This window comes from Rhinoderma darwinii, chromosome 3, assembly GCF_050947455.1.
Source record: "Rhinoderma darwinii isolate aRhiDar2 chromosome 3, aRhiDar2.hap1, whole genome shotgun sequence".
In the NCBI taxonomy this organism is placed as follows: Eukaryota; Metazoa; Chordata; class Amphibia; order Anura; family Rhinodermatidae; genus Rhinoderma; species Rhinoderma darwinii.
Window position 1 is genome coordinate 254921998 of NC_134689.1, and position 26453 is coordinate 254948450.

A 26453-nucleotide genomic window follows, 5' to 3' on the forward strand; every position below is an offset into this window, starting at 1 on the left:
TTTGTTTTCTTACTGCAATGCTGGCTTGGGTGTTTTTTCCCCCAGCATTTAGTGGTGTTTTTCTCCATTAGACCGTCATAATTTTTTTTGCCTCTTAAAATAAAACTAAGAAAACCGCAAGTGTATATGTCTTTGCATCACATGATCTTAGGATCACCTGATTTGCAATGTGTAAAACACGCAAAAAATGTTTTTCCTAAATAACTTAAGCTGCACAAAAAGTGTGTGTGAAGAAGCCTTTAAGGGTATGTTCACACGGAGTATTTTGCCGAGTTTTTTGATTTCAATGGGAGGCGTTGGCGTCTTTTTCCCGCGAGCAGTAAAACTGCCTCGCGGGAATAAGCGACAACCCCTATCTTCGGGCGCTTCCGCCTCTGACCTCCCATTGACTTCAATGGGAGGCAGAGAAAGCGTATTTCGCGGTGTTTTATGCCCGCGGCGCTCAATGGCCGCGGGCGAAAAACTCTGCGAAAATCGGCGTGCAGGGAGAGGAAAATCTGCCTCAAACTTCCAAACGGAATTTTGAGGCAGATATTCCTCCTGCAAAATACTCTGTGTGAACATAGTCTTATAGGCTGGGTTCACACTGAGTTTTTTGCAGGAGGAAATTCTGCCTCAAAATTCTGTTTGGACTTTTGAGGCAGATTTTCCTCTGCCTGCACGCTGATTTTCACTGCGTTTTTCGCCCACGGCCATTGAGCGCCGCAGGCATAAAACGCAGCGAAATGCGCTTTCTCTGCCTCCAATTGATGTCAATGGGAGGTCAGAGGCGTAATCGCCCGAAGATAGGGCTTATCCCTTCTTTTTCCCGCGAGCCAGTTTTTCCACCCGCGGGGAAAAACCGCCTCTGCGTCCCATTGAAATCAATAGGAGGCATTTTCGGCCATTTTTTGGGCGCGTTTTGCGGCGTGGTTTCAGCGTCAAAAAGCTCAGTGTGAACTCCCCCATAAGGTGGCAATCAATGTAATAATGTAATAACATTGTCTCTATTCAATTGTTTTTTTAAAAAAAAAACAGACCCATAGAAACGTTTCCTTTGGGCCAGTTCACACCGGGGTTTTTGAGACTTTTTTGACGAGGAAACCGCGTCGGAAAACGCGCCAAAATAATGGCCGAAAATGCCTCCCATTGATTTCAATGGGAGGTGGAGGCATTTTTTTTTCTGCCTGCAAAAAAAAATCTGTGTGAACCCAAGGATGACATGATTTTCTACTTGCTAAGCCTTATTACCATATAGCTATATCTCTCCTGCATGAAAGGCATCGGGGGAGGCACAGTAAAGGCCCCATATACTTTTAAGGGTATGTTCACACGCTTAGCAAAAAACACGCCCCGTTGACTGTTCAGGGGGTTATTTAAATGTCAAGCGCCAAATATAACGGCACCGATATCTAAATAACGGAGGGAGGTAGAAAAAAAAAATGGAAAGTGCCCCAGGGTTTGTGCAGCCCTCCCCCCCCATTACATGCTGCACATGTATGGGGAGGTGAAGGGTCTCTTTAACAGCTATCACATCTGATTTGTCAAGTTTTGAGTTGAATTGGGCTTTAACCTTTATCGTTGGACTCTGATAAAAATGACTCCTACCTATTTGTAGGTACATCACTGGCACCCGACTATGTTTTCAGGATGAAGCGGAGACTGGATGACCCAGAGCCAGCACCCTACCCACCCCAGCCACGGCGAATCACTGAACCATTTGCCCATCAGCACCGTGTCCTTGCTCCAGCCCCTCCTGCCTATGAATCACAGTCTGATGCCATGCAGCCCGCTGCGGGCATTCAGTACTCTGTGACACCTGGATATCAGGTAAAAGATTTGGATAAACTATGGGATTTCTTTTTTTGAATGATCGATGTTGGAAACATTACATAATGCTCTGGGGACCTTACACGATAATCGGTTGGGTTTAAGTGTGGTTTACCCTGATTTTAATATATATATATATATTTCCTCTCAGGTTTCAACAGTGCCTCAAAGTTCTGGCAGTCATGGACAAGCAGCTATGGCAGCAGTACACGGGGCTCATCATCACAGCAACGCCGTGCCAGGCCATGGAGGTCCAGGGGTTCAGAGTCATGCACATTCAACGCCACCAGCGGCACCTGCCCAGGGTCAGCAGTTCCAGAGACTTAAGGTATAAGGAGTAAAAAAAGTGATTTAGTCCACTACTTCCGTTTGTTTTCTTCATTTTGTAACATTTATTTGCTGCATTTAAGCTGAACTCCCACTGTTGCATGTGATAGAACTGAAAAAAGACAGATTACTGATGAAATAACAATCATCATTTTCTTTCAGGTGGAAGATGCACTTTCTTACCTGGATCAGGTTAAGCTGCAGTTTGGCAGTCAGCCCCAGGTCTACAATGATTTCCTTGACATTATGAAGGAGTTCAAATCTCAGAGGTAAATGGAGGAGCTGTGTCATTTTCCCCTCATTCCTGCCTACTTTACACATATTTATTCTGCTGCTTTAGCGAATACAGCCGGTGTAGTATAACCATCATCTTACTGCTACACAGGCATAAATGTAACTTACTGGCATCAGAAATGGGGCCTTGGTGTGTCATGTCAGAAAAGTTGTTGCTGTAGAGTGACGTGCAGTGTTGGCTATTAACTTATGGAAGGTTTTTGTTTTGTGACGAGGAAATGTTCAGAAAACTTGCACTCCTTATCCTTCCAGTTAGCCAATTAAAGGTATCGCTTTAACCACAAACCTTCCACTAGACATGTTCTAGTAACTGAGCCTCTGAAATACCATATTGAATAGTAAATCTGCTTAAGTTGTAAGATGCTGTCTTCATATTGAACACGTATGGCAGCTGTAAAATGGATATAGAAAACCTAGGCTTGACCGCTTACTTACTTTTTTAAGAGAATGTTAAAAACTGTGTACATAATTTCTTTTGTTTTGTTACATTCTTCCCAGTATTGACACTCCAGGGGTCATCAGTCGGGTTTCCCAGCTTTTCAAAGGCCATCCGGACCTCATAATGGGATTTAACACGTTTTTACCACCTGGCTATAAAATAGAGGTGCAAACAAATGACTTGGTAAATGTCACTACACCTGGACAGGTCCACCAGATTACAACCCATGGTCTTCAACCCCCCGTCCCACCGGTTCCTCCACCTTCGCAACCGTCCACCCAGACTGCCCCTCCACCAGTGCACCCAACTCCTCCGCCAGCCCCAGCAAAAATTAGTAAGGTAAGCCTAATATGTGACCTCATCATCTGACAGGTGTTTTTGTGTTTTTTTTTAACGCCAATTTAACATTTATGGGAAAAATTCAAATAAAGGCGGGGAGGGGAGATAGGGGAATAGTTCATGAATGCTGAGACTTGGAGTCCCAGATAATCCTGTTCTGTGTTCTGAAAATAAACTAAACTCTCTCCAGCGATACAAGTGAGATTAAAGACTTCACCCGGATCCAAATTTCTGACATTTTAAAAGTTAGTTGAAATGATCGTGCCCTTTGGAATATAAAGCATCCTATCTTAGAGAATGAATGATTTTATATGACCATGCGTGTAGCCTGTGGTTCAAGTTGGCAAAATGCAAATATTTTAATTATTTTGGTTGTTGTTTTCTATAGTCTACTGTTTTGTATAATTTTCTATATTTTAATTTTGCACCTTTATAATATTTCACATTTATAATTCTTTTTATTCCCAGCCGGTGCCATCGCAGGCACATACACCAACAAATCAGCAGAGCACACCTATTCAGTACCCATCTCCTCGTTCTCCACCAGCGCAGCCACACACACCAGGACCGCTGGCACATGCCACCCCTACAGCTACTGCAGCTACCCCAACCATGCAAAATAACCAGCCAGTGGAGTTCAACCATGCCATTAACTATGTGAACAAAATTAAGAATCGCTTCCAGGGCCAGCCTGACATTTACAAAGCCTTCCTCGAGATCCTGCACACATACCAGGTTAGAATGTGCTGCTTGATTTTTCTCTTCTCAAAAATTTAGTTGCATATTTTTTTCAAATTATTACATGGTAGAGAAGATAGAAAATAGAGATCTATTCATCTATATATAATGTACAACATAATTGGTATAGCAGTTGCCATCCTGCCATCCTGAGGTGGTTTCCTCCTTCCATCATAATGAGGATGTTGACCATCCTTCGTGTTGTCCTAAACCTCCTAATTCGCGAGAACGTGCTTTACATTGCTTGGATGTCGTTAGAGCCCTTTGAGTCTACAATGCAGCTACAACGTCCTTCCGGTAGTCAGACTCCCTATTTGTTCCTGAGGGTCCTGGTAAAGGTGGCCCAGCTTTAACCCCTTAATGGCCGAGCCATTTTTCATTCTTTCGTTTTTCACTCCCCGCGTTCCAAGAGCCATAATTTTTATTTTAATTTTATTTTTTGTCAATGGAGCGGTGTGAGGGCTTATTTGCAGGAGGAGTTGTAGTTTATAATGGCACCATTTAAAGTACCATATATGAAACGAAAAAAAAATTCATTGCAGACAGAAATTGTGAAAAACTGATTCCTACATTTTTTTTTATTTTGTTATTTTTTAAGGCTTTCACTGTGCGGTAAAAACAACTTCACTCTATTCTGCGGCTCAATACGATTATGGTGATACCAAATCTACATAGGTTTTTTTTTTATTGTATTACTTTAAAAAAAACAAAAAACCCTGTAGTTTAAAAAAAACAAAAAACAATTTGTTTTGTTTCACCACATTCTGAGAGCCATAACTTTTTAAAATTTTTCTGTGGATTGGGCGGTGTGAGAGCTTTATTTTTTGTGGGACGAGATGTAGTTTTTTTATTGGTATCATTCTTTGGTGCGTAAAACTTTTTGATCACTTTTTTTAACAATTTTTGCGAGATAAGGTGACCAAAAAACAGTGATTTTGGTGTTTTTATATTTTTACGGCGTTCACCATATAAATAACGCTGTATTGTATTAGTTCAGAGTTTTACGGATGCAGCGATACCAATTTATTTTTTTACATTACTTTAGAGGAAAAATGGGAAAAGGTGTTTTTTTATTTTATTTTTTTTAAACACCTTTTTTTGGTCCCCCTAGGGGACTTGAATCAGCGATCTAAAGTAATATACTAATGTATTGCAGTAAATTGTGATTTTCACAGGAATGTTCCCCTCCGGCCTGCACATCGGGATGTTTTTTTCATCACCGCATTACTGGTGGGATAACTTTTTTTATTTTTCGGTTGGTGGAGCAGTGTGCGGGCTCATTTTTTGCGAGACGGGCTGTAGATTTTATTGCTACCATTTTGGGACACACAACTTTTTGATCACTTTTTATTTCATTTTTTAGAATAGGAAATTACCAAAAACAAGCAAATCTGCAATAGTTTATAGGTTTTTTTTTCGGCATTCACCGTGCGCGATAATTTACATGTTGTTTATTCTTTATTCGATACAATTACGGTGATACCAAATTAATTTCGTTTTTTTTATGTATTGCAGCTTTTGCACAATAAAAGCACTTTAAAAAAAAAAAATAATAATAATAATTTGTTTTCTGTGTCGCCATATTCTAAGACCCATAACTTTTATTCTTTTTGCGTGGACACAGCTGTGTCAGGGATTCTTTTTTTGCAGGACGGGTTGTGATTTTTTTATTGGTACTATTTTTGAGTAAATTTGACATTTTGATCTCTTTTTTTATACTTTTTTTTTGGGAGGAGATGTGACCTAAAAACAAAGATTATTTTTGATGGCGTTCACCATGCGGGATAATACATAATGGTCTTATAGTTTGGGTCGTTACGGACACGGCGATACCAATTATGTGTAGTTTTTTTGTAGTTTTTTTCTAATAAAAGACTTGTGGGATAAAAGGCAGTTTTTTATTTTTTACTTGTCCCACTGGGGGACTTGAAGGCCTGATGCCCTGATCGCTACTCTAATACACTGTACTACATACGTAATGCAGTGTATTAGAGCTGTCAGTTATTCACTGACGGCAAGCCTATGAAGACCCGCCGGAGCCGAGTCCTCACCAGCTTCCACACAGGGCAAACACGGAGGCCATTATTTGGCCTCCGGTTGCCATAGCATCCCAGTGATTGCGTTATTGGGTTGCCGGTCGGGTAAAAACCCCTTTGATGCTGCGCGCTCTATTGAGCACAGCATCTCAGGGGTTAATCGGCCAGATCGGAGAATAGCTCCGGTCCTGGCAGTTACAGGAGAGTGCCAGCTGTGTAATACAGCTGTCAGCCCCGCAGTGATGGTGCGGGCTCTGCTTCTGAGCCCGCACCATCACCGCGACATAACTGTACTGCGGTTAGTGTAAACACCTTCCCGACCGCTGTATATATATACACGGCGGATGTCGGGAAGAGGTTAAAACCTTTTGTGTAAAAAAAACCCCCCACTTTAAAACACTTTATTGGTATCTCTAATGTGTCTGACTTTTTGATTAGTGTTGGATCATTGGGAGGGGGAGGAAGGAGGTGGGAGGGGCCTAAGGGGGAGTTGTCTCAGGCAGAAGTGCAGGCTTAGCCCTTTATAAGGAGCAGCCAGTTATCTTATGGCTGCCTACCACATGCACTATATCATGGTCTGCAATGGGGATTCCAGGACTGAACTAGCCTGGAGAGCTTCTCTGTGAATTGATGGGGTTATCTCCTCCTTCTCTGTACTACATACGGTAACCTGGGTTGTGAGCACCTCTACCCACATGATACATTGGTTTTATTTGCTGTTGTGCATTGCTGATAATCTTGAGGACTATTTACATCCAGCTCTGTTGCATTATGTCTTATAAGTATTGATCTTGTGTTTTGACAATTTTTTTGACTTTTTTTATTTTTTCTGTTGTTTGTTCCCTGATGAACCTGCCAATTTTCTGGGGAAATGTGTTGGAACTCTGTTATGTCTATCGTTTTAAAGGGAATGTGTTTCTAGAATTTTATTTTTTATTTTTTCAGTTAAACAGTTAGTTAATAAGTGATTAAACATTGTTTTAATTTTTTTCACAAGTCAGGAAATATTATAAATTAGATTCTAATTTATAACATTTCCATGTGCTGGTCACTAGAGGGAGCAATTCCCAAAATTGCAGCATTGCAATGTGGTAAAGCAACCTCATTGCTTTATGCTGCAAATTTGGTGTAGACACACTCGCTCTAGTGAGCTCTCAGAATCCCCCCTCCCTTATCCTGGCTAGTGCCAGGAGAAGGAGGTGGTTGAATCTTCTAATCCTCCTATACTGTGCATTCGCTCAGAAAATGGCGGCACACAGTGTAGGATGATTAGATACAGTGGTAATCAGACAGTATAACACGAACATAATACACACATCACATACACGAACATAATACACACACCACATACACGAACATAATATACACGAACATAATACACACATCACATACACGAACATAATACACACAACATAATACACACATCACATACATGAACATAATACACACACCACATACACAAACATAATATACACGAACATAATACACACATCACATACACTAACATAATACACACATCACATACACGAACATAATACACACATCACATACACCACATACACGAACATAATACACACATCACATACACCACATACACGAACATAATACACACATCACATACACGAACATAATACACACATCACATACACCACATACACGAACATAATACACACATCACATACACGAACATAATACACACATCACATACACGAACATAATACACACATCACATACACGAACATAATACACACATCACATACATGAACATAATACACACATCACATACACGAACATAACTTATCTGCTGCTGCCTCCGCTCCTACTCCTCGCGTCTTCGCTGCCTGGAACATATGTCCGGATGCCGCGACCAGAAGTAGTCATCTTACTGTCTGGCCGCGGCTTCCAGTCCACGTGAAAATTTCACCGGATTTTGCTCTGCCGAGGACCTTCCTTTTGAACTGTGTGGGAGCGGCGCATGCGCCGTTCCCACACAGGCGGTGTACGCTAAAGTGAATGGAACGGCTCCCGTTCGCATTCTCTATGGGGATGTATGTGCTGTATTCCATCTCTGTATGTGTCGTTAATCGAGGACTATTAGAGCTATTTTTTCACCTTGACATTGGAGTGCTGCCTATCATTGGATGTTTATTTCATAAATAATGTTATACATTTGTTGTACAGGTTGTTACGGTCATGACGATAGCAAATATGTCTAATTTCATGTTTTGGGACTTATATTTTAAAAAGTTTGTTTATTATAAAAAAAAAATTGTTGTTTTTTTTTTGCGCTTTTTATTTATTTATCTTTTTTTTTTTTACATTCATTTAGCTTTTTTTTTAATCCCATAAAGGGATTTATCATTTTTATTTTGTAACAGTAATGTACTGGCATAGATCTATATGCCAGTACATTAGCCTGTGTACTGATTGTACACAGGCAGTTGTTAAGGCATACCTCAGTATGCCCTAACAGGAAATATGTTCAGACAGCCCTGGGGTCCTTCAATGGACCCTGGGCTGTCTGGCCATGCGAGTTGTTGGCTTTGGGCGCGTCAGTTATCTTTGTGACGCGATCGAAGTGCAGTCCCCCCTCCTTGAACGCCGCGATCAGCTTTCATCGCGGCATTCAAATGGTTAACGGTGGAGAGAAGATGTTTCTCTCCTCTCCGCTGTCAGAGCAGGGCCGTGGCTGTGTATTACAGCCGTTACCCCGCTCTAGATCGCGCGCACGGACGGCTGTCACAGAGGACGAGAATGCTCGTCCTAATGCGCGAAGTACTCGCCGCTCAGGGTGAGCATTCTCGTCCTGTGACGGCAACAAGTTAAAGCATATTGTAAAGTTAGTTCACTTTGATTTCGAAAGTGGACATATACTTTGTTATATTTTTAATTTCCCAGTGGCTGTTCTACCTTCAATATGTAAATGTTTCTTATCTTTATAGAAGGAGCAACGAAATGCCAAGGAAGCTGGGGGAAACTACACGCCTGCCCTAACAGAGCAAGAGGTCTATGCCCAGGTTGCACGGCTTTTCAAGAACCAGGAAGATCTCTTGTCAGAATTTGGGCAATTCCTGCCCGATGCCAACAGCTCAGTGGTAAGTTGTTTTTACATCTTTTGCGTAATATTTGCAGGTTGCTTGCATATGTAGCTGCTGTTTGAAACCTTGTCCTGGGAACTTTGCTGCAAAGCATCATGGATTTGAGTGCAGTTTAATGCCTTTAACTATATTTTCATTTTGCTTTGTTTTTTTTAGCTTTTGAGCAAAACCACAGCAGAAAAGGTTGAGTCTGTGAGAAATGACCACGGAGGCACTGTGAAAAAACCTCAGATGAACAATAAACCGCAGAGGCCCAGCCAGAATGGTTGTCAGATCCGTCGACATTCAGGACCCGGAGCCACTCCACCTGTTAAGGTGTCTAAAGTGACCTATTCTGATCAGAGCAACCATTGCATTTTTTTTTTACAAACCTGAAAAGATTTTCATTGTCATTTGTTCACCAGCCCTAGTTTTAAGATGCTAAATTTTCTTTTAAGTGGAAGATTACTTAGGCCATGTAAGAGCAGTATTATATAAATTGTGATTTATCGGTCTTTTGTGCTGACTTTTTATTTCTTTTTTCTCATTACAGAAGAAGCCGAAAATGCTTATTTCAAAGGACCAGTCCTTGTCTGATGCAAACAAACATGGAGCAGGGGCAGAGTCTCAATTCTTCGATAAGGTAACGATGGTTTATGGCTTTAAGTAATTTCTCTCATGGTAGAGTAATTTGACATGGGCTATTGCAGGAAATGGCAAGTAAACAAGGACATTTGATAGGTACAGAACTTTTTTACGCTTTTATTTACATTTTTTTTACTCTTTCCTTCTATAGTAGCACTGCATTGTGCACAATGGGGGGAATATATCAAAAGGTTTCGTTTTCTGGCGCAAAAAAAAAAGTTGCACATTTTGCTGCCCTGCCATAGTTGCCCTAAAATTGCCAACTTTTTTTTACTTTTCTCGACCTTTTACGAAAGTGGCTAGAAAAGGCACGGGGCTTGGCCGAAGGAGACAGAGCCGCCACTATAACGACAGAATTATTTGAATTTCCGCCAGAAACTGGCATAGATTTGCATTTCTGTCACATGAACAGCCAAAGATGTGCCAAATTTGTTAAGAGGTATGGACCTCTTAATATATTCCGCGCATTTACCGTCGGCGTAAATTAGTTTAAGACGATTTCTCCCAATGTGTTGAGCAGAGTACAGTGTTAGTGGTTATTTTTTCATACTGTAGTAAAACTAAGTTTTTTAAATCTTTTTGAGAACCTATTAAATATAGCTTCTTGTTATGAGTTTAATTCTTATTATTCTCCTACCTTTCATAGGTCCGTAAAGCTCTGAGAAGTACGGAGGCATATGACAACTTCTTACGATGTTTGGTCATCTTTAATCAGGAGGTCATCTCTCGGTCAGAACTAGTACAGTTGGTGTCCCCTTTTCTTGCGTGAGTCATTTTTTTTTCTAAGGCATTCCTAGAAATGATTTTAATAGTTTTTGAGTTTAAAATGGCTTTAATAGCTAAACTGGTAACAATTGTTTAAGGGCTTATTCAGATGAGCGTATTATACATCCGTTAAAGAAAAAAAAAATAAATGAACAGCACGCAGACCCATGCAATTCAATGGGGCAGTTCACACGGCCGTTGTTTTAATGGCCCGTGTGACGGGCCCTTTAAAAAATAAATAGGACGTGTCCTATTATAGTCCATTTTCACGGATACCTCAATAGCGCAAGTCTATGAGCACGGACGTGTCTCGAACGTGAAAAACGGCCGTCTTTCACGGCCGAGTTTACACTCGTTCGTTTGAATAAGCCCTAATACTGAGATGTTTTTATTGACTTCTGATGAGCTTGTCTTAGGCCTTGTGCACATGACTGCAGTATTTACGGTCAGTAAATACTGCACGAACGGGCCGCGAAATGTCCTCCGCATTAAATAGTCCTATTTTTTGTGGCTCATTTCTACGGCCCGGACACACACTCGTAAATATATGGGAAGGTGTCCGTGGCCGATAGAGATTAATGTCAGTATTTTATTCGTAATTGCGGATAAAAACTACGGTCGTGTGCATGAGGCCTTAATCTTGAAAACTACTTATTCATTTTATAAACAGCAAGTTTCCGGAGTTGTTTACCTGGTTCAAGAACTTTTTGGGTTACAAGGAGTCTTCACATTTGGAAAGCTTCCCAAAAGAAAGGAATACAGAAGGCATTGCCATGGAAATTGATTATGCTTCATGTAAACGCTTGGGCTCGAGTTACAGAGCGCTACCCAAAAGCTTCCAGCAGCCCAAATGCACAGGACGAACCCCGCTTTGCAAAGAGGTAAGTGGACACGCTAATGGAAAGTTAACTAATGCAGGAATGTATCTGGGTGGAGCATGAAGGGAGAGACTGCTGCGTAGCTCTCCCCATTAAAGGGGTTGTCCAACAAAACACACGTATCCCCTATCCACAGAATAAGGGGATGCATGTGTGATCGCTGGGGGTCCGACCGCTGGGTCCCCCAGCGATAAGGAGAACGGGGAACCGAAAGACCCCCGAAGTGCTCCATGAGAAGCTCGGGACTTCCGGGCTCTGTGTCCAGCTTGTGTGTCCGGCAGCTCTATAGAAATGGAGCGTCCGTCACGGATGCGCACAAGCATGAACGGCGCTCTATTTATTACTATACAGCTGCTGGACACACAAGCCAGGCACAGACCCTGGAAGTCCCAAGCTTCTCTTAGAGCACTTCGGGGGACTTTCGGTTCCCCTTTCTCCTTATCGCTGGGGGTCCCAGCGGTCTGATCCCCAGCATTCACACATGTATCCCCTATCCTGTGAATAGGGGATACATGCATTTTGTGGGACAACTCCCTTTAATTTCTCAGGGAGTTTACGGAAACAAACAGCCGACGACCCTTGCTTGGCTATTTCTGTAACTCCCATAGAAACAGAACACTTCTCCATCCATTCTCCGCCCGGATGCGGTGGCTACCTCCCCCTTGGGGGTCAGGAGGCCCCCATGCTTGATATGTGCTGTTCCCACCTCTGAGAACCGCACCTTTCCTGTCGACATACTATGATTCTTTATGATGGGAATACCCCCGTAATTGGTTTTATTTAATGGCCCAAGGTTCTTGGTGGCAAATGACTGTTTTGCTTTGTCGTCATCATATGCTACAGTACATCATCATATGCTACAGTACATCATCATATGCTACAGTGCTTCATCGTATGCTACAGTGCTTCATCGTATGCTACAGTGCATCATCGTATGCTACAGTGCATCATCGTATGCTACAGTGCTTCATCGTATGCTACAGTGCTTCATCGTATGCTACAGTGCATCATCGTATGCTACAGTGCATCATCGTATGCTACAGTGCATCATCGTATGCTACAGTGCATCATCGTATGCTACAGTGCATCATCGTATGCTACAGTGCATCATCGTATGCTACAGTGCATCATCGTATGCTACAGTGCATCATCGTATGCTACAGTGCATCATCGTATGCTACAGTGCATCATCGTATGCTACAGTGCATCATCGTATGCTACAGTGCATCATCGTATGCTACAGTGCATACAGTCCCTGTCTTAGCTCTTTGTTTGGTTCTCTGTGTTGGTGCCCTTGTTGGACATATCAAGCTTCCAGTGAATTAGAGAATGTACTTAATACATAGAATAAAGAAACCATATGTGGCAGCCATCTTGTCATTGTTCTTCATGCCATAGCCCACACAGAGACATTGTGTGCCCTGTTTAGTGCATCTTTTACTTAGAGACCTTCAAATCCATCCTGGTCTGTGGAATTTAGTCTGCCGTTTTTCAGATGCTTCTTCTTACTACTTCCAAAATAGACAGGCAGGAAGGAGATCATCATTTGGTGCAGAAGGGGCATCACACAGGAAAAGGACTGCAATAATGTTATATTTGTAACTGAAGCTAAATGTTGTTTTGTCACTGAACCTGTGTTTTTTTTTTTAACACTAATATATTAACATGCATTGCGGAGAGATAATCTGTTTGTGCCTTACCCCTCAGGTCCTAAATGACACATGGGTTTCCTTTCCCTCCTGGTCAGAAGACTCTACATTTGTCAGTTCTAAAAAGACTCAGTATGAGGAGCACATTTATCGCTGTGAAGATGAGCGGTTTGAGGTAAGTGTACACCGTATACAGCTCTTTGCATCATGAGTGAACGAGTTGTATTATGCACCTTCCTTGTAAAGGTGGTAGAATCTCCTTTTAATACAAGCGTCATTTTTGTTTCTTAATCCATTCTTTCCTGAACTATAGTCCAGTTAGATGCTGACTTCTGCTTAGTGGTTTGGTACAATAGTGGCCACCTTCTTAGTCATATTCTTCTAGATCCTTATTTTGGAGATTATACTGTCTCCGGTAAGTTGAAGCAGATTTGCTAATGCGGTCTAACGTTTAGACAGCATAAACTTCGACCAGGCATTCAAAAAATGTGCTGATTTTATCAGTGGTATATGTTGTATGATACGTTTTATGCGTCTTGCTGGGCACGTTAGACGCTTTTCTCTTCCTTATACCACCTCTTGGTAGGCTTAGTTTCTGCCAGTTTTTTGTGCTAGAAGTTTGCATAGACCCATAAAATTTTAGGCCATACACCCTTTTTAAGACCCTTTTGAAAAGTGTCAAGAGGCATTTCTGTTTTTGCGCAAATCAATAATAGATTTGTCTTAATTGATTTTCGCCAAAAAAAGGCACAACTTAGGCCAGAATTATGGCACAGCAACAATAGTAAATCTGCCCCATTAAAATTTTATTGCGAGTTTGTGCTTTTGCCCTAATATATATATAAAAGTCTGCTATGCTAAATGGGTAGCAAAATGGTATCTATGTGTATAGGTTAAATTAAAGAGACTCTGTCACCACATTATAAGTAGCCCATCTTCTACATATGATCGTCGCTGTAATGTAGATTACAGCAGTATTTTTTATTTATAAAAAAACATCATTTTTGACGGTGTTATGACCTATTTTAGCTTTATGCTAATGAGTTTATTCATGACCAACTGGGCTTGTTTTACTTTTTGACCAAGTGGGTGTTGTGGAGATAAGCGTATGACGGGGACCAATCAGCGTCATGCACTTCTCTCCATTCATTTACACAGCACATAGTGTTACTAGATCACTATATGCAGCCACATACACACACATTAACGTTTACTGAAGTGTCCTGTCAGTGAATAGACATCACTACCAGCCAGGACGTGATGTCTATTCAGAATCCTGACACTTCGCTAACGTTTGTGTGTGATTTACAGCACCTCAAGCGTAATCTTGCGATATTACGCTGTAAATGACAGCCCAGCGTGATCACACACAAACGTTAGCGAAGTGTCAGGATTCTGAATACACATGACGTCCTGGCTGGAAGTAATGTATATTCATTGTCAGGACACTTGAGTAACGTTATAGTGTGTTTATGTGGCTGCACATAATGATGTAATAAGATCACTATCTGCTGTGTAAATGAATGGAGAGGAGTGTATGACGCTGATTGGTCACTGATTGGTCCACGTCATACACTTCTCTCCACAACGCCCAGTTGGTCAAAAAGTAAAACACGCCCAGTTGGGCATTAAAGTAATTAGCACAAAGCTAAAATAGGTCATAACTCCGTCAACAATGATCATTTTTTTTTTTTCTAAATAAAAAACACTGCTGTAATCTACATTACAGCGCCGATCACATCATGTACAAGATATGGCACTTATAATCTGGTGACAGAGCCTCTGTAAACTAAACTTTAAATATGCAATAGCTTTTACAGTACGATTATTTTAGCACTTGACATTTCATGGTTTCTGGTTGTTCTGTAAGTCCTATAAAATTGTCTGTAACTTAATTTATTTTGTTAATGCAATAGAAGTCTGTATAAAGCGAAGTTGGGGAATGGCTATGGAAGTAGCAATATTCTGCTCAATATATGGAAGGGAAATTCAGTAAACCCTGTTCCCTGCTATACATTCCAAATTCCCCCTAAGCCAATGTACTAAACTTACAAGGTTTCTGGTTGATATTTATATCTGCATTCTAAACAAAACTAGGCAGGACTTTATTTTTATTTTTTCCACACACCCAGATTTGATGTCCTCGTGGAGGGGGGGGGGGGGGTTTGTGTAATTGTAGCCACTAGTATAACTCTATTAGGATATCATATTGATGTCCTTATTTTAGTAGGTCTGTCATAGTCACCGGTTCTCCTTATGCATGTGACCATATTCGTGTTTGCTTTTCTACAGCTTGATGTTGTGCTGGAGACCAATTTGGCTACTATTCGTGTCCTGGAGGCAATTCAGAAGAAGCTCTCACGATTATCTGCAGAGGACCAGGCCAAGTTTCGTTTGGACAACACTTTAGGGGGAACATCCGAAGTCATCCACCGCAAAGCACTACAAAGGATATATGCCGACAAAGCTGCTGATATCATAGATGGCTTAAAGAAAAACCCAGCTGTTGCCGTCCCAATTGTGTTGAAAAGGTGTGCATTTTTTTTCCCTTTTGTAGTTAAAGGCGCAAAATGCCAGTGTTTCCTTATGCCCATTATTTTATAGAACTATGCCGATTTTAAAGCGTACCTAACTTTTTAGGTGTCTTTTCAGAATAAGCTGCCATATGTGTATACATAAGGAATAACACTTTCTAGTCATTATACGATTCTCCGTTTTCCCTGAGCTAGTGGCAAAGCCTAATGGCAATCATGTTTTCTATACACTGCTCTCCTACTTCTATCTATCACACATGTAGCAACATGGAGATTATACAGCAGTAATGATCAGTATAGCTGTGAATCCAGCACTGGGCTGAGAAACACTTGCGAAATGCTGCTGCAGCGCGTCTGTGTCTTTTTGCCTCTTTCTCACTCTGCTTCTGCTGCTCCCCTCCCCGTAGACTTCTATGGGTAGCTGTAACCTGATCTCTCAGTAAGCCGATGGCTTGTCTCCTCTTGAGGAGATGCATAAAGCAGTAAATTCACAATGAGTGAACAGTTAGGAGGAGGGGGGGGAGGAGACTTAAGTGAAGAAAGAGGCATTTTTCTCTAAGGCTGGGTTCACACGAGCATGTTCGGACCGTAAAGGACGGAACGTACTTCGGCTGCAAGTCCCGGACCGAACTCAGTGCAGGGAGCCGGGCTCCTAGCATCATAGTTATGTACGATGCTAGGAGTTCCTGCCTCGCTGCAGGACAACTGTCCCGTACTGTAATCATGTTTTCAGTACGGGACAGTAGTTCCACGGAGAGGCAGGGACTCCTAGCGTCGTACATAACTATGATGATAGGAGCCCGGCTCTCTGCAGTTGTGTTCGGTCCGGGACTTGTGGCCGAAATACGTTCCGTCCTTTACGGACCGAACATGCTCGTGTGAACCCAGCCTAAGGGTTCTTTCACACTGGCCTTACGATCAGTTTACCTCAATGGTAATTCTAAAGGAACTGTTGCTTTCCGTGTAATGTATTGATCCTCTCTTCCACTGACGGAAGAGAGGTAAACTGATAGTAACGCCAGTGTGGAAGAAGCCTAATAAGATATATTACGAAGTTTCTTATATTTTGCGTGTACAATTGACTCATGCAAAGGTTGTTGAAAAGTTAGTGACCCTTTAAATACTTGGTTTGTAAGTAGGCTTTTGTTTTGCTATAGTTCATATTCTCCAAACTGCTATGTATACGATGAAATTCCATATAACACAACATTGCACTCTATACATGTATGTTACTGTTCTATTGATTTGTATTATGGAACTGCTATTCACTCGTCTTGTCTTGCTGTTGCTTTTATGTTTAATCTGTTTCTGTTTTTCCCTGGCATATCCAGGTTGAAAATGAAGGAAGAGGAATGGAGGGAAGCCCAGCGAGGCTTTAATAAGATTTGGAGAGAACAGAATGAGAAGTACTACCTGAAGTCACTAGACCACCAGGGTATAAACTATAAGCAAATAGACACAAAGATCCTCCGCTCTAAGAGCCTTCTTAATGAAATTGAGAGCATCTATGATGAGGTTAGTATTCTGTAATTAATAATTTACCAAAATAGGCTGTCTAACCCTCTACTCATTATCCAGCTGTGCTCGGGCAAGAGGAAAAGGTAGCTACTGTTTTGCCCATGACTGTATTGGGGATGGGGACACTGTCACTAATGGCTCTAGCTCATGCTAGGATCTTGGCTAAAAAACAAGCCCAGAATCACAGATCTAGCCGTGAACTAGCCCAAGATAGAGCAGGTTGAAGTGACAGCTGCATATACTAGAAGCTCTCACTTCAGCCTGTCTGAAGAGGGCAGGCGGGGGGGGGGCGAACGCGCTGGCGGTGCGCAGGGAGACTAGGGGGAATCTATAATCACTGAAGCAGTGAGGAGACTAGCATTTGCTCATCTAATCGCTATTCTGCGCCTAATTATTCGGTGTTTAGAAAGAAAAAAAAACTATCTTATTTCCCTTACACAGTGTTTGTTTATTGAAAAAAAATATAATTAAGACTAAAAAAATGTATAACTGGTATCTCTACATCTGTAAAGACCTGTACTATAAATTAATGTTATTTATCTTGCACAGTAAAAAAAATAAGTGTGTGTGTATATATATATATTTGTGTGTGATTTATTTCCAGCATTTTTTTCTTCTAATGTTGATTATGGCTAACCGTTAATGAAAACCTAAAATTTTAGTGTGTCAGAAAATTAGTCCACTGTTTTATATCAAGTCCAGCGTGAGCGCAGCCGCCTACCAGGAAATTTTAGAGCACTTCATGCTTCCCTACCGTTAACGGCGTATCAATAAACCCAAAAAAACAATGGCGACATTACTGTGTTTTTGTTTGTTTTTTTCCATTTTCAAAGAAAATAAGTTATCAAATGCGTCATATGTACCCTAGATAGTTCCTATAAAAACTCTGTCCTGCAAAATACATTCTCAGAGTTACATTGAATAAATAAAAAATGTATTTGGACTACTGGAATAGAGGGAATTAGTTTTTTATTTCACTTATCCTAAAGTCTAACATTTAGGTCACTAAGGGGTTAAAATTCACTTAATCTAAGTTGTCAAGTTTTCCTTAACAAATTCTAAATCGAAAATAAAAAAAAATTACGTTTTTGGTAGTGTTTTTTCCATGTTAATGTGACTGGGGGTTAATGGGAAGTAGAAGTTTTCCTCCTAAGTTTATTTTAAGAAATACGGGCACTGACGTGGACAGCCGTCCGCATTTACGGGCCGTGCTCTCATTATAAAGTATGGGAGCTCGGTCTGTAAAATTAAAAAATACAGTTTGCATTATGAAAACAGATTGGCTTCATCATTAATGAAAGGAGGGAGATTCTCCCCATTCAAGTAAATAAGGCTGAGCTGTAATAGCAGACCCAACCCACGGGCAAGAGTGGCACGTTTTCTGAAAGAAAGTCGCCTCATTTTTCTAATCTAATACCACTCCTTTACGCAATCTGGTTGACTAATACGCAGGTTACCATGGGTTTTGTCCATTTTTCCGGTCTTTGTGGTAAATGTATAGATGGGTAATTGGGACTTTCATTGGCTTTGGTTAAACTCCTCGTGGCCAGCCTGATTTTGTTACTGTGGCTTATTGTGTGATGAGGATTAGGATTGTGGTTGAGTCTTTTTAGAAGTTTCATATAATGTCCCATATGTTTTACACAGAGACAGGAGCAAGCATCGGAAGACAATTCTGGAGTCCCCACAGGACCTCATCTCACATTGACCTATGAGGACAAGCAAATTCTGGAGGATGCAGCCTCTCTCATTATCCATCATGTCAAGCGACAGACTGGTATACAAAAGGAAGACAAGTACAAGATTAAACAAATAATCTACCATTTCATCCCAGATCTGCTTTTCACCCAGCGAGGGGAGCTTTCTGATGTGGAGGAGGAAGAAGAGGAGGAGGAGGAGGAGGAGGAGACTGCTGAAACAGAAGATGGGGTTAACAAGAAACACAATGGGGTGGGGGGCAGTGGGGCAAGTAGCCCACCAAAAACTAAGTTGATGTTTGCAAACACTGCAGCGCAGAAGTTCAGGGGCATGGAGGACGTCTACAACTTATTCTATGTTAACAATAACTGGTACATTTTCCTGCGATTGCACCAGATACTCTGCTCTCGCCTCTTACGCATTTACAACCAAGCAGAAAAACAAGTGGAGGAGGAGGTGAGGGAAAGGGAGTGGGAAAGAGAAGTGCTGGGCCTAAAGAGGGACAAGAATGACAGTCCAGCCATCCAGCTGCGGCTCAAAGAGCCAAGTAAGTGTGCCATAATATATGTTCGGTGGAGTGGAGGTTTCGTCTATTCCACTTTACTTGTCTACTTTAAGCTTCTTTTTAACACAAAGCGTACCTAAATATAAAATGATATTCCTTCTAACACTCAACTTTCCCCTTCCATTTAACGTTTACCCAATGTCCACAGTCCTGACTGTTCTTAGCTTGAAAGCAGAAGAAAGGGACCTATATTCTATGGTACCTTATGCACAAGTTTAGAAAAAAATAATAATCAAGATTTCCAGATGTATGTCGTTTTTAAAGTGTCTATATTTACATTAGCCAAATATTTTTGTTGTTGGATAGGCTGTATATAGGTTTTTGTGACTCTTGACTACTGCTCATTTAATAGTTGTTGTTTTCCTGTGCTTTGTGCTACAGTGGATATAGAGGCTGTGGATTATTATCCGGCATTCCTAGACATGGTTCGTAACCTGCTGGACGGGAATATGGACTCGAACCAGTATGAAGACTCCCTGCGGGAGATGTTCACCATCCATGCCTTTATTGCTTTTACTATGGACAAACTGATACAGAGCATAGTCAGGCAGGTGAGTTGTAAAACTAAGTAGCGGTTCGTGCTTTTCTTGTAATGTAAGCTTATTTTTAAGACCTGTAGTTCCAATTAAAGCATTCTTATCCGGCACTAGCAGTACAAAGAAATGTCCTATACTACGATGAGAGAATTGGCTGGAAAATCACTGGCCAGGATGTCCCTGCATAACCTGTCACTGGTCTAGATCCAAAACTTGGTAGCAAAATATGAAAGCTGCAGTATGTGATTTGCTGAAAAATGTGGGATGAACTTTAAAAGGATTAAAATAGAAGTGTTTATGGCTCTGTTCCGTTTTAAAAACAAGAAAAGATGAGAAACCTCACTCTCCATCACTTCATTTTGGGAATGTATTCGGCTACAATGCCTCTGTGCAGACAGGTACGCTTTTAAACCCGTATCTGCAATGATGCCGTAAGGAGGATCGGTCATCACTCCTGACCAGTCTGTTTTAGTAAATAGCCATGCATTTTTTAGTAAATAGAATAAATTCCCATAGGGTAACAATTCTGGAACGTCTTTTCTTAGAACTCTAACTTGTGCCATTCCTTTTCTATTACTCCTAGAAATGTGGGAATAAATTGACAACTGGGTGTTGCCCCTTTGCCCAGGGGAATGGTGTGTCCCTACACAGTCTCACTCTGTCAGCACTGATTGGACAATGTCAGTATAGGGACACACCCCCAACTGGTAACCCCCAGTTGTCAATTTATTCATACATTTCTAGGAGGAATAAAAGCAACATCACAACGTGGAGGTCTAAGAAATGATGCTCCAGAATCAGGGAGTAGTCCTTTACTAAAACTGACTTTAAACCCCTTAACACATTGTCACGTACATCTACCTGACAAGCGTGAAGGGGAAGTTAAGGAGTGCGCTCATGGGCTGAACGAGCTCCATACTCTGCAGGTTTTGACTGTAATACGGCTGATACCTCATTGCAATGGGCGGCATCAAAGATCACTTTGATTCCACCCGTTTAACACCTTCGTATTGCAGTATATAGTGCAAGTGAACCAACGATCGCTGGTTCAAGTCCACCAGGGGGACTGATTAAAACTTTTTATTGTTATTTTTTGCCACCGGAGTGCAATTCTCAAGATCCATTTCTATATGTGCGGACCGCTCCACGGTACAGTGCTGTCCCCAGTTTTCAGTGTATATCTTATTCTATCTCTTTTTTGCTAGCGGCTCCTGTATATGCTCTTGAGCCATCATCCAAACTTTATACTGATCAAATCAATGTTGATGAACTTTTATTTAACCAGTTCAGGACCGGGCTATTTTGCGCCTTCAGGACCAGACACCGTTAAGCCCTTTTTTTGCACGTGTTCGTTAAATGGCTATAACTTTTTTTATTTGTTGGGCTAACAACGTGATTTTTGCGATGTTTTTTCCGTAGACGATGCCGGTTTCTTTTTTTTTTTTTTTTTTATCATTTTTATACACATCCTTTTTGCTGTTTTAGAATTTTTATTCTTCAATTTTGAAAACAATAGTAAAAAAAAAGATTTTTTACATTTAAGGTATTTTTTTTTGGGGTAATAACATAGTTTTACCCTAAAATAGACCTTTTATTTGTGATCGTCATTGTCTACCGTAAATTTTAATATATTACATGTCTATATTAGGGTATTTGGGTCAGCGCTAGCGTTACGACAATGATTGACGGGGGACGGGACGTTTTTTTTTGGGCGTGGGTATTTTATGTGTATTTATTAAAAAATGTTTGCACTTTACTTTTATTTTTTTATTACTATGGTGTGTCCCTCAAAGGTCAAAAAAGACCTTTGGGGAACTTTATATATTTTTTTCTTCTTTTACACCCATGTTTTCCACTGTAACTGGAGATGCACAGCAGCCCCAGTTACAGGGGAAATCAGCCCTCTCATAGTGACGATTGTCACTAATAGGGCTGTGCTGGGTCTAGTAAGACCCAGCAGCAGTCTGCCACTAATGGCACCCGGCGATCATGTGACCAGTCACATGATCACCGGGAGGAATAGAGACAGCAGCGCGACCGCTGCCTCTATTCCTATACACAGCGTTCATTGAGCGCTGTGTAAAAAGACATCGGAGAAGACAGAAGCAGCTAAAGCTGCTTCTATCCTCTCCTCAGGGTCCCCGGCAGTCACTGACAGCCGGAGACCCGACATTCAGCTGCCCGATCGCGCGGGCAGCAAGTTAAAACCTGAGCCGTAAAAAGTCTATGGCTCGGGTTTTAAGGACCCTGATTGCTGGCCATAAAAATACAGCCAGCGGACGGGAACCAGTTAATCAGTTTTGGCCTTATATGATGGCTGAAGAGCATATACAGGAGCTGCTGCAAACCGAGCCATCAGATCAGCTCACTGACAGATTCAGCCGACAACCGCGTTCTGCAGCTTCTATGTATTGTTAGGATATGTTCACACGCAGTAGCAAAATACGTCTGAAATTACGGAGCTGGTTTCGCCTGAAAACTCCTCCTGATTTTCAGACGTTTATGTAACTACTCACGTTTTTCGCGGCGTATTTTACGGAGGTTATTGGAGCTGTTTTTCAATGGAGTCAATGAAAAACTGCTCCAAAAACGTCCCAAGAAGTGACGTGCACTTCTTTGACGCGGGCGTCTTTTTACGCACCGTCTTTTGACAGCGACACATAAAATTACACCTCGTGGGAACAGAACATCGTAAAACCCATTGAAAGCAATGGGCAGATGTTTGTAGGGTTAATGGAGCCGTCTTTTCAGGCGTAATTCGAGGCGTAAAACGTCCGAATTCCGTCTGATAACAGTGCGTGTGAACATACCCTTATACATAGAAACTGCAGAAGTGAAATGACAAAAATTTTAATGAAAGCAAATTAAAAAAGTTATTTTTATTCTAAAATACATGGATCTTATTGGGCAAAAAAAATCCACCAAATGTGTCTCAGCCTTTTAAATCATACATTTTTAGTTACCTGTGTTTTATATTTGGCTCTTACACGTCTTGCTTTTTTTTGTCTGATAACGGAGTGGCAGATAGATGGCAATATTGTGTCTTGGGTAGAATGCCATACATGGATGGTACAGTATAAAATGCATATGTTGATTCCCCAACGCCACTTAAAAACTAGTGCACGGTCTTAACTGACATTTGCTCAAATGTGTCATTCCTGCAGCAGACAGAACTGTGAAAGTGAGATGTGCGTAGTGATTTTTTTTTTGTGTGCTGGTCTTGACTTTTTTTTTTTTTTTTTTTTTACTTTTCCCTTTTACATCTGAAGCTCCAGCACATAGTCAGTGATGAAATCTGTGTGCAAGTAACTGATCTCTACCTCTCGGAGTGCGGCTGCAATGCTACTGGGGGTCTTCTGGCTACCCAAATATCCCGCACCCTGGGTGAGGCCAACTACCAGCGAAAAGCTGAACAGCTGATGGCGGACGAGAACTGTTTCAAGGTGAGTGAGTTTCACTTTACCCGATCATTAGAAGGTTCTTGACTACTCTCTTGCGCATTGGATATATAAAAGATATTTATAACTTGTTTTCTAAGTATTAATCTGATTTCATCCGTCCATACATCCTTAAAGCACAGCGCCTCACCTGTTTTGAACTTTAAAGTAAGACTTCTTCATCAGTGGAGTATGTTAAAATATGCTAACCCAGAAAAAGTATCACAGAACTTACTATTTTTATCGAACCTGATCTGGTTTGTTAATCCAAATAACGCTAGGACTACACGGCGACATTGGCCATGTCACAGGTCGCACGTCCAAAGATCGCTGTCATCTTGCCTGCATCGCAGGTAATGAAAGTCGATGTAGTCGCTTTACGACCTGCAAGTAACCGCGTCGCCACAGTCGCAAGGAATCCAAACCCACAAGACTTCTTTGAACTGGAATGTTGCAGTAACTTAACGGTTGCATTCGACCACATTGAATTTCATCACCTGTGATGCGGGCCAGAGCGACACAGCGATCTTTTGACGTGCGACCAGTGGTGCGCCTTGTTGTCCTAGCCTTAAAACAAAGAGAAATCTATAGATACGTCTTAATAGCGTGTGCAATTGCTCTACATTAATTTCTAAATAAGAACCAGCTTTGTTGGTGCGATCTATGTAAAATAAATATGCATGAATTGAATTAAAATGACCTCCGATAATGATGTAGCAAGTCTTAATAGTTTCTAGTGTGCTGTATTGTTGCTGCTTTAATGGAACGACACAACATCCAGGAGTAGTAAGCTGTCCAGAAAACTCCCCCCACTATAAAAGGCTTCCGCATCTGCAGACTACCTTTTTGGCCACCATATGGCAGCACATTTTAAAGGGAATGTGTTGCCAGCAAAACATGTATTTTTTTTTTTTTTTTTAATTAAACAGTTAGTGTGTAGGTGATTAAACATTGTTCACATTTTTTTTATTTTTTTCACGAGTCAGGAAATATTATAAATTAGATTCTAATTTATAATATTTCCCAGTGCTGGTCACTAGATGGAGCTATTCCCAAAATTGCAGCATTGCATGTGGTAAATCAACCACATTGCTTTTTGCTGCAAAATTGGGAAAAAAGCACTCGCTCTAGTGAGCTCTCAGCATCCCCCCCTCCTTTATCCTGGCTAGTGCCGGGATAAACGAGGGGTTTGAACGGTCTAACCTCCTACACTGTGTGTTGCCATTTTTTGAGCTAACACACAGTGTAGAAGGTTTACATACAGTAGTAAACACACACTGAAACACGAACATACATAGAAATCTCTTACCTGCTCCTGCCGCCGCGGCTCCCTCCGGCCCGTCCGCTCCGTCTGCTGCCGCTTGTCCAAGTGCACAAGTCCGGAAGCCGCGACCGGAAGTAGTAATCTTACTGTCCGCCCGCGACTAACGGGCCACAGGAAAATGGCGCCGGACGGCGCGCATTTCAAATTGGACTGTGTGGGAGCGGCGCATGCGCAGTTCCCACACAGACGGCGTACACAGAAGTGGATGGGACGGGACCCGTTCGCAGTCCCTATGGGACTGTGGCTGCCGTATTCCATGTCTGTATGTGTCGTTAATCGACACATACAGAAATGTAAAAAAAAATGGCAGCCCCCATAGGGAAGAAAAAGTGTAAAAATAAGAAAAAGTAAAACACAAACACACAAATATAAACGTTTTTAATAAAGCACTAACATCTTTAACATATTAAAACAAAAAATTGTGATGACACTGTTCCTTTAAGCTTGCGAAATGTTTTTTTTTGTTGTTTTTTTTTTAAATTACATGTACAGATATAACAAATAATAATTTTTTTTTACTAAAAACAAACAATACTGTCAAAGGAACGAGTCCTTGCAGCCTGATATCATTAGAATTACAATTGAACTGTCTAAATCCTTAAGTTTGATCCTTTTTCCTGTTTTTCTTTTTGTACAGTTGATGTTTTCCCAGAGTTGTGGACAGGTCCAAATAACAATTGAACTGCTGGATACTGAGGAAGAAAACTCAGATGACCCAGCGGAGACCGAGGTAAGCCCTACTCGTTCCTGAGGGGCTCTCGGTTACCGCCACCATAGGCAGGACCCCGACCTCCAGGACCTTTTGGGGAAAGGGTCACGGGGGGGGGGTTTTGTGAAAACACCTAGAAAATCGCCTTCTGAGATCAAATCACGGCCCACCCCGGTCAAACAAAACCTGCAGTGTGTGTACTGATTTTTATATAAGTGTACAGAATGTTACCAATCTGTGGTTTGTTACAGAATCCAGAGAATATTCAATTCCAAAATATCTAAAAAAAAAACAAAAAAAAAAAAAACTAATAATTTTGGAACAAGAATCAAATTGTAATATAATAAACTTGTTTTAACGATCCAGGGTGACTTAGTGATTTGTTCTGTTATTTTTTATTTTTGTTGTGGTCTCCCCTCCCCACTCTTTCTCCTGTTGAGTCTTTTTCCATTATGATGCCATTTTTCATCCTCCCTTTCTTTCTGACTCCCTAACCATTTATGGCACTTGTTTCTCTCCTATACTATTCATGTGGCAAATGAAGATTTCAAGTTTTGTTATGAAGAAGCGCTAAATATTTCCTAGAAAAGGCATGTTCTTGTTCTAATATTGTGTTTACAGACCCCTAACGTTCAACAGCCTGTGTAATCCTCACATGCTCCTAGTATTTCGTTTTAAAACATCATATTACAGTTACATAAAGATAATATGCATAAGAAGTTGTATAACTTTTTAAATACATGGAGTTACTTATTTTGCATTGTTCTGAGTAGTAGGCTGTATTATGGTCCAGAGCTGCTTTTACAGCTCCGCTGGTTGTCAATGGAAACAGTCAACAAGGTTGTAGAAAGTTTTTTGCAGCTCTGCGTGCTGCACTGCATTCTGGGAAATTTTAACTCCACACTAGTGTGTACAATTCTTGGTTAAGACTGAACCCTCTCAAAATGCAAATTTCCACTGAACTGAAAGCTATGGGAGATTTAAGTATAGCAGCTTTTACAATTATTATTCTATGCATGACAGGATTTAAGGGGTTATTCCCATTGTGATTGCATTCCTTAAAGGGATTGTCTGGGCATGGGGCAGTTTTTCATACTGATGACCTATCCACAGGATTGGTCATCCGTATGTGATCG

At 41.2% G+C, this 26453-nt stretch overlaps 1 protein-coding gene across 8 annotated transcripts in view; it reads left to right on the forward strand.

The window, feature by feature from the left end:
* SIN3A (SIN3 transcription regulator family member A) overlaps positions 1 to 26453 on the forward strand; it is a 63994-nt gene that overhangs the window by 17372 nt on the left and 20169 nt on the right. For 6 of the 8 annotated variants that reach the window (XM_075857780.1, XM_075857782.1, XM_075857787.1 and 3 more), the window contains exons 2-18: positions 1598 to 1809; positions 1961 to 2137; positions 2299 to 2405; positions 2929 to 3208; positions 3677 to 3943; positions 8925 to 9077; positions 9237 to 9395; positions 9613 to 9702; positions 10351 to 10469; positions 11140 to 11350; positions 13055 to 13171; positions 15289 to 15527; positions 16862 to 17045; positions 18696 to 19293; positions 19693 to 19862; positions 23117 to 23290; positions 25246 to 25338. In XM_075857780.1, the coding sequence (XP_075713895.1) occupies positions 1630 to 1809; positions 1961 to 2137; positions 2299 to 2405; positions 2929 to 3208; positions 3677 to 3943; positions 8925 to 9077; positions 9237 to 9395; positions 9613 to 9702; positions 10351 to 10469; positions 11140 to 11350; positions 13055 to 13171; positions 15289 to 15527; positions 16862 to 17045; positions 18696 to 19293; positions 19693 to 19862; positions 23117 to 23290; positions 25246 to 25338 (3318 nt within the window). In that variant the 5' untranslated portion in view covers positions 1598 to 1629. The remainder of the gene's footprint in view (positions 1 to 1597; positions 1810 to 1960; positions 2138 to 2298; positions 2406 to 2928; positions 3209 to 3676; positions 3944 to 8924; positions 9078 to 9236; positions 9396 to 9612; positions 9703 to 10350; positions 10470 to 11139; positions 11351 to 13054; positions 13172 to 15288; positions 15528 to 16861; positions 17046 to 18695; positions 19294 to 19692; positions 19863 to 23116; positions 23291 to 25245; positions 25339 to 26453) is intronic. The other 2 variants (XM_075857785.1, XM_075857786.1) reach the window with 1 other exon arrangement.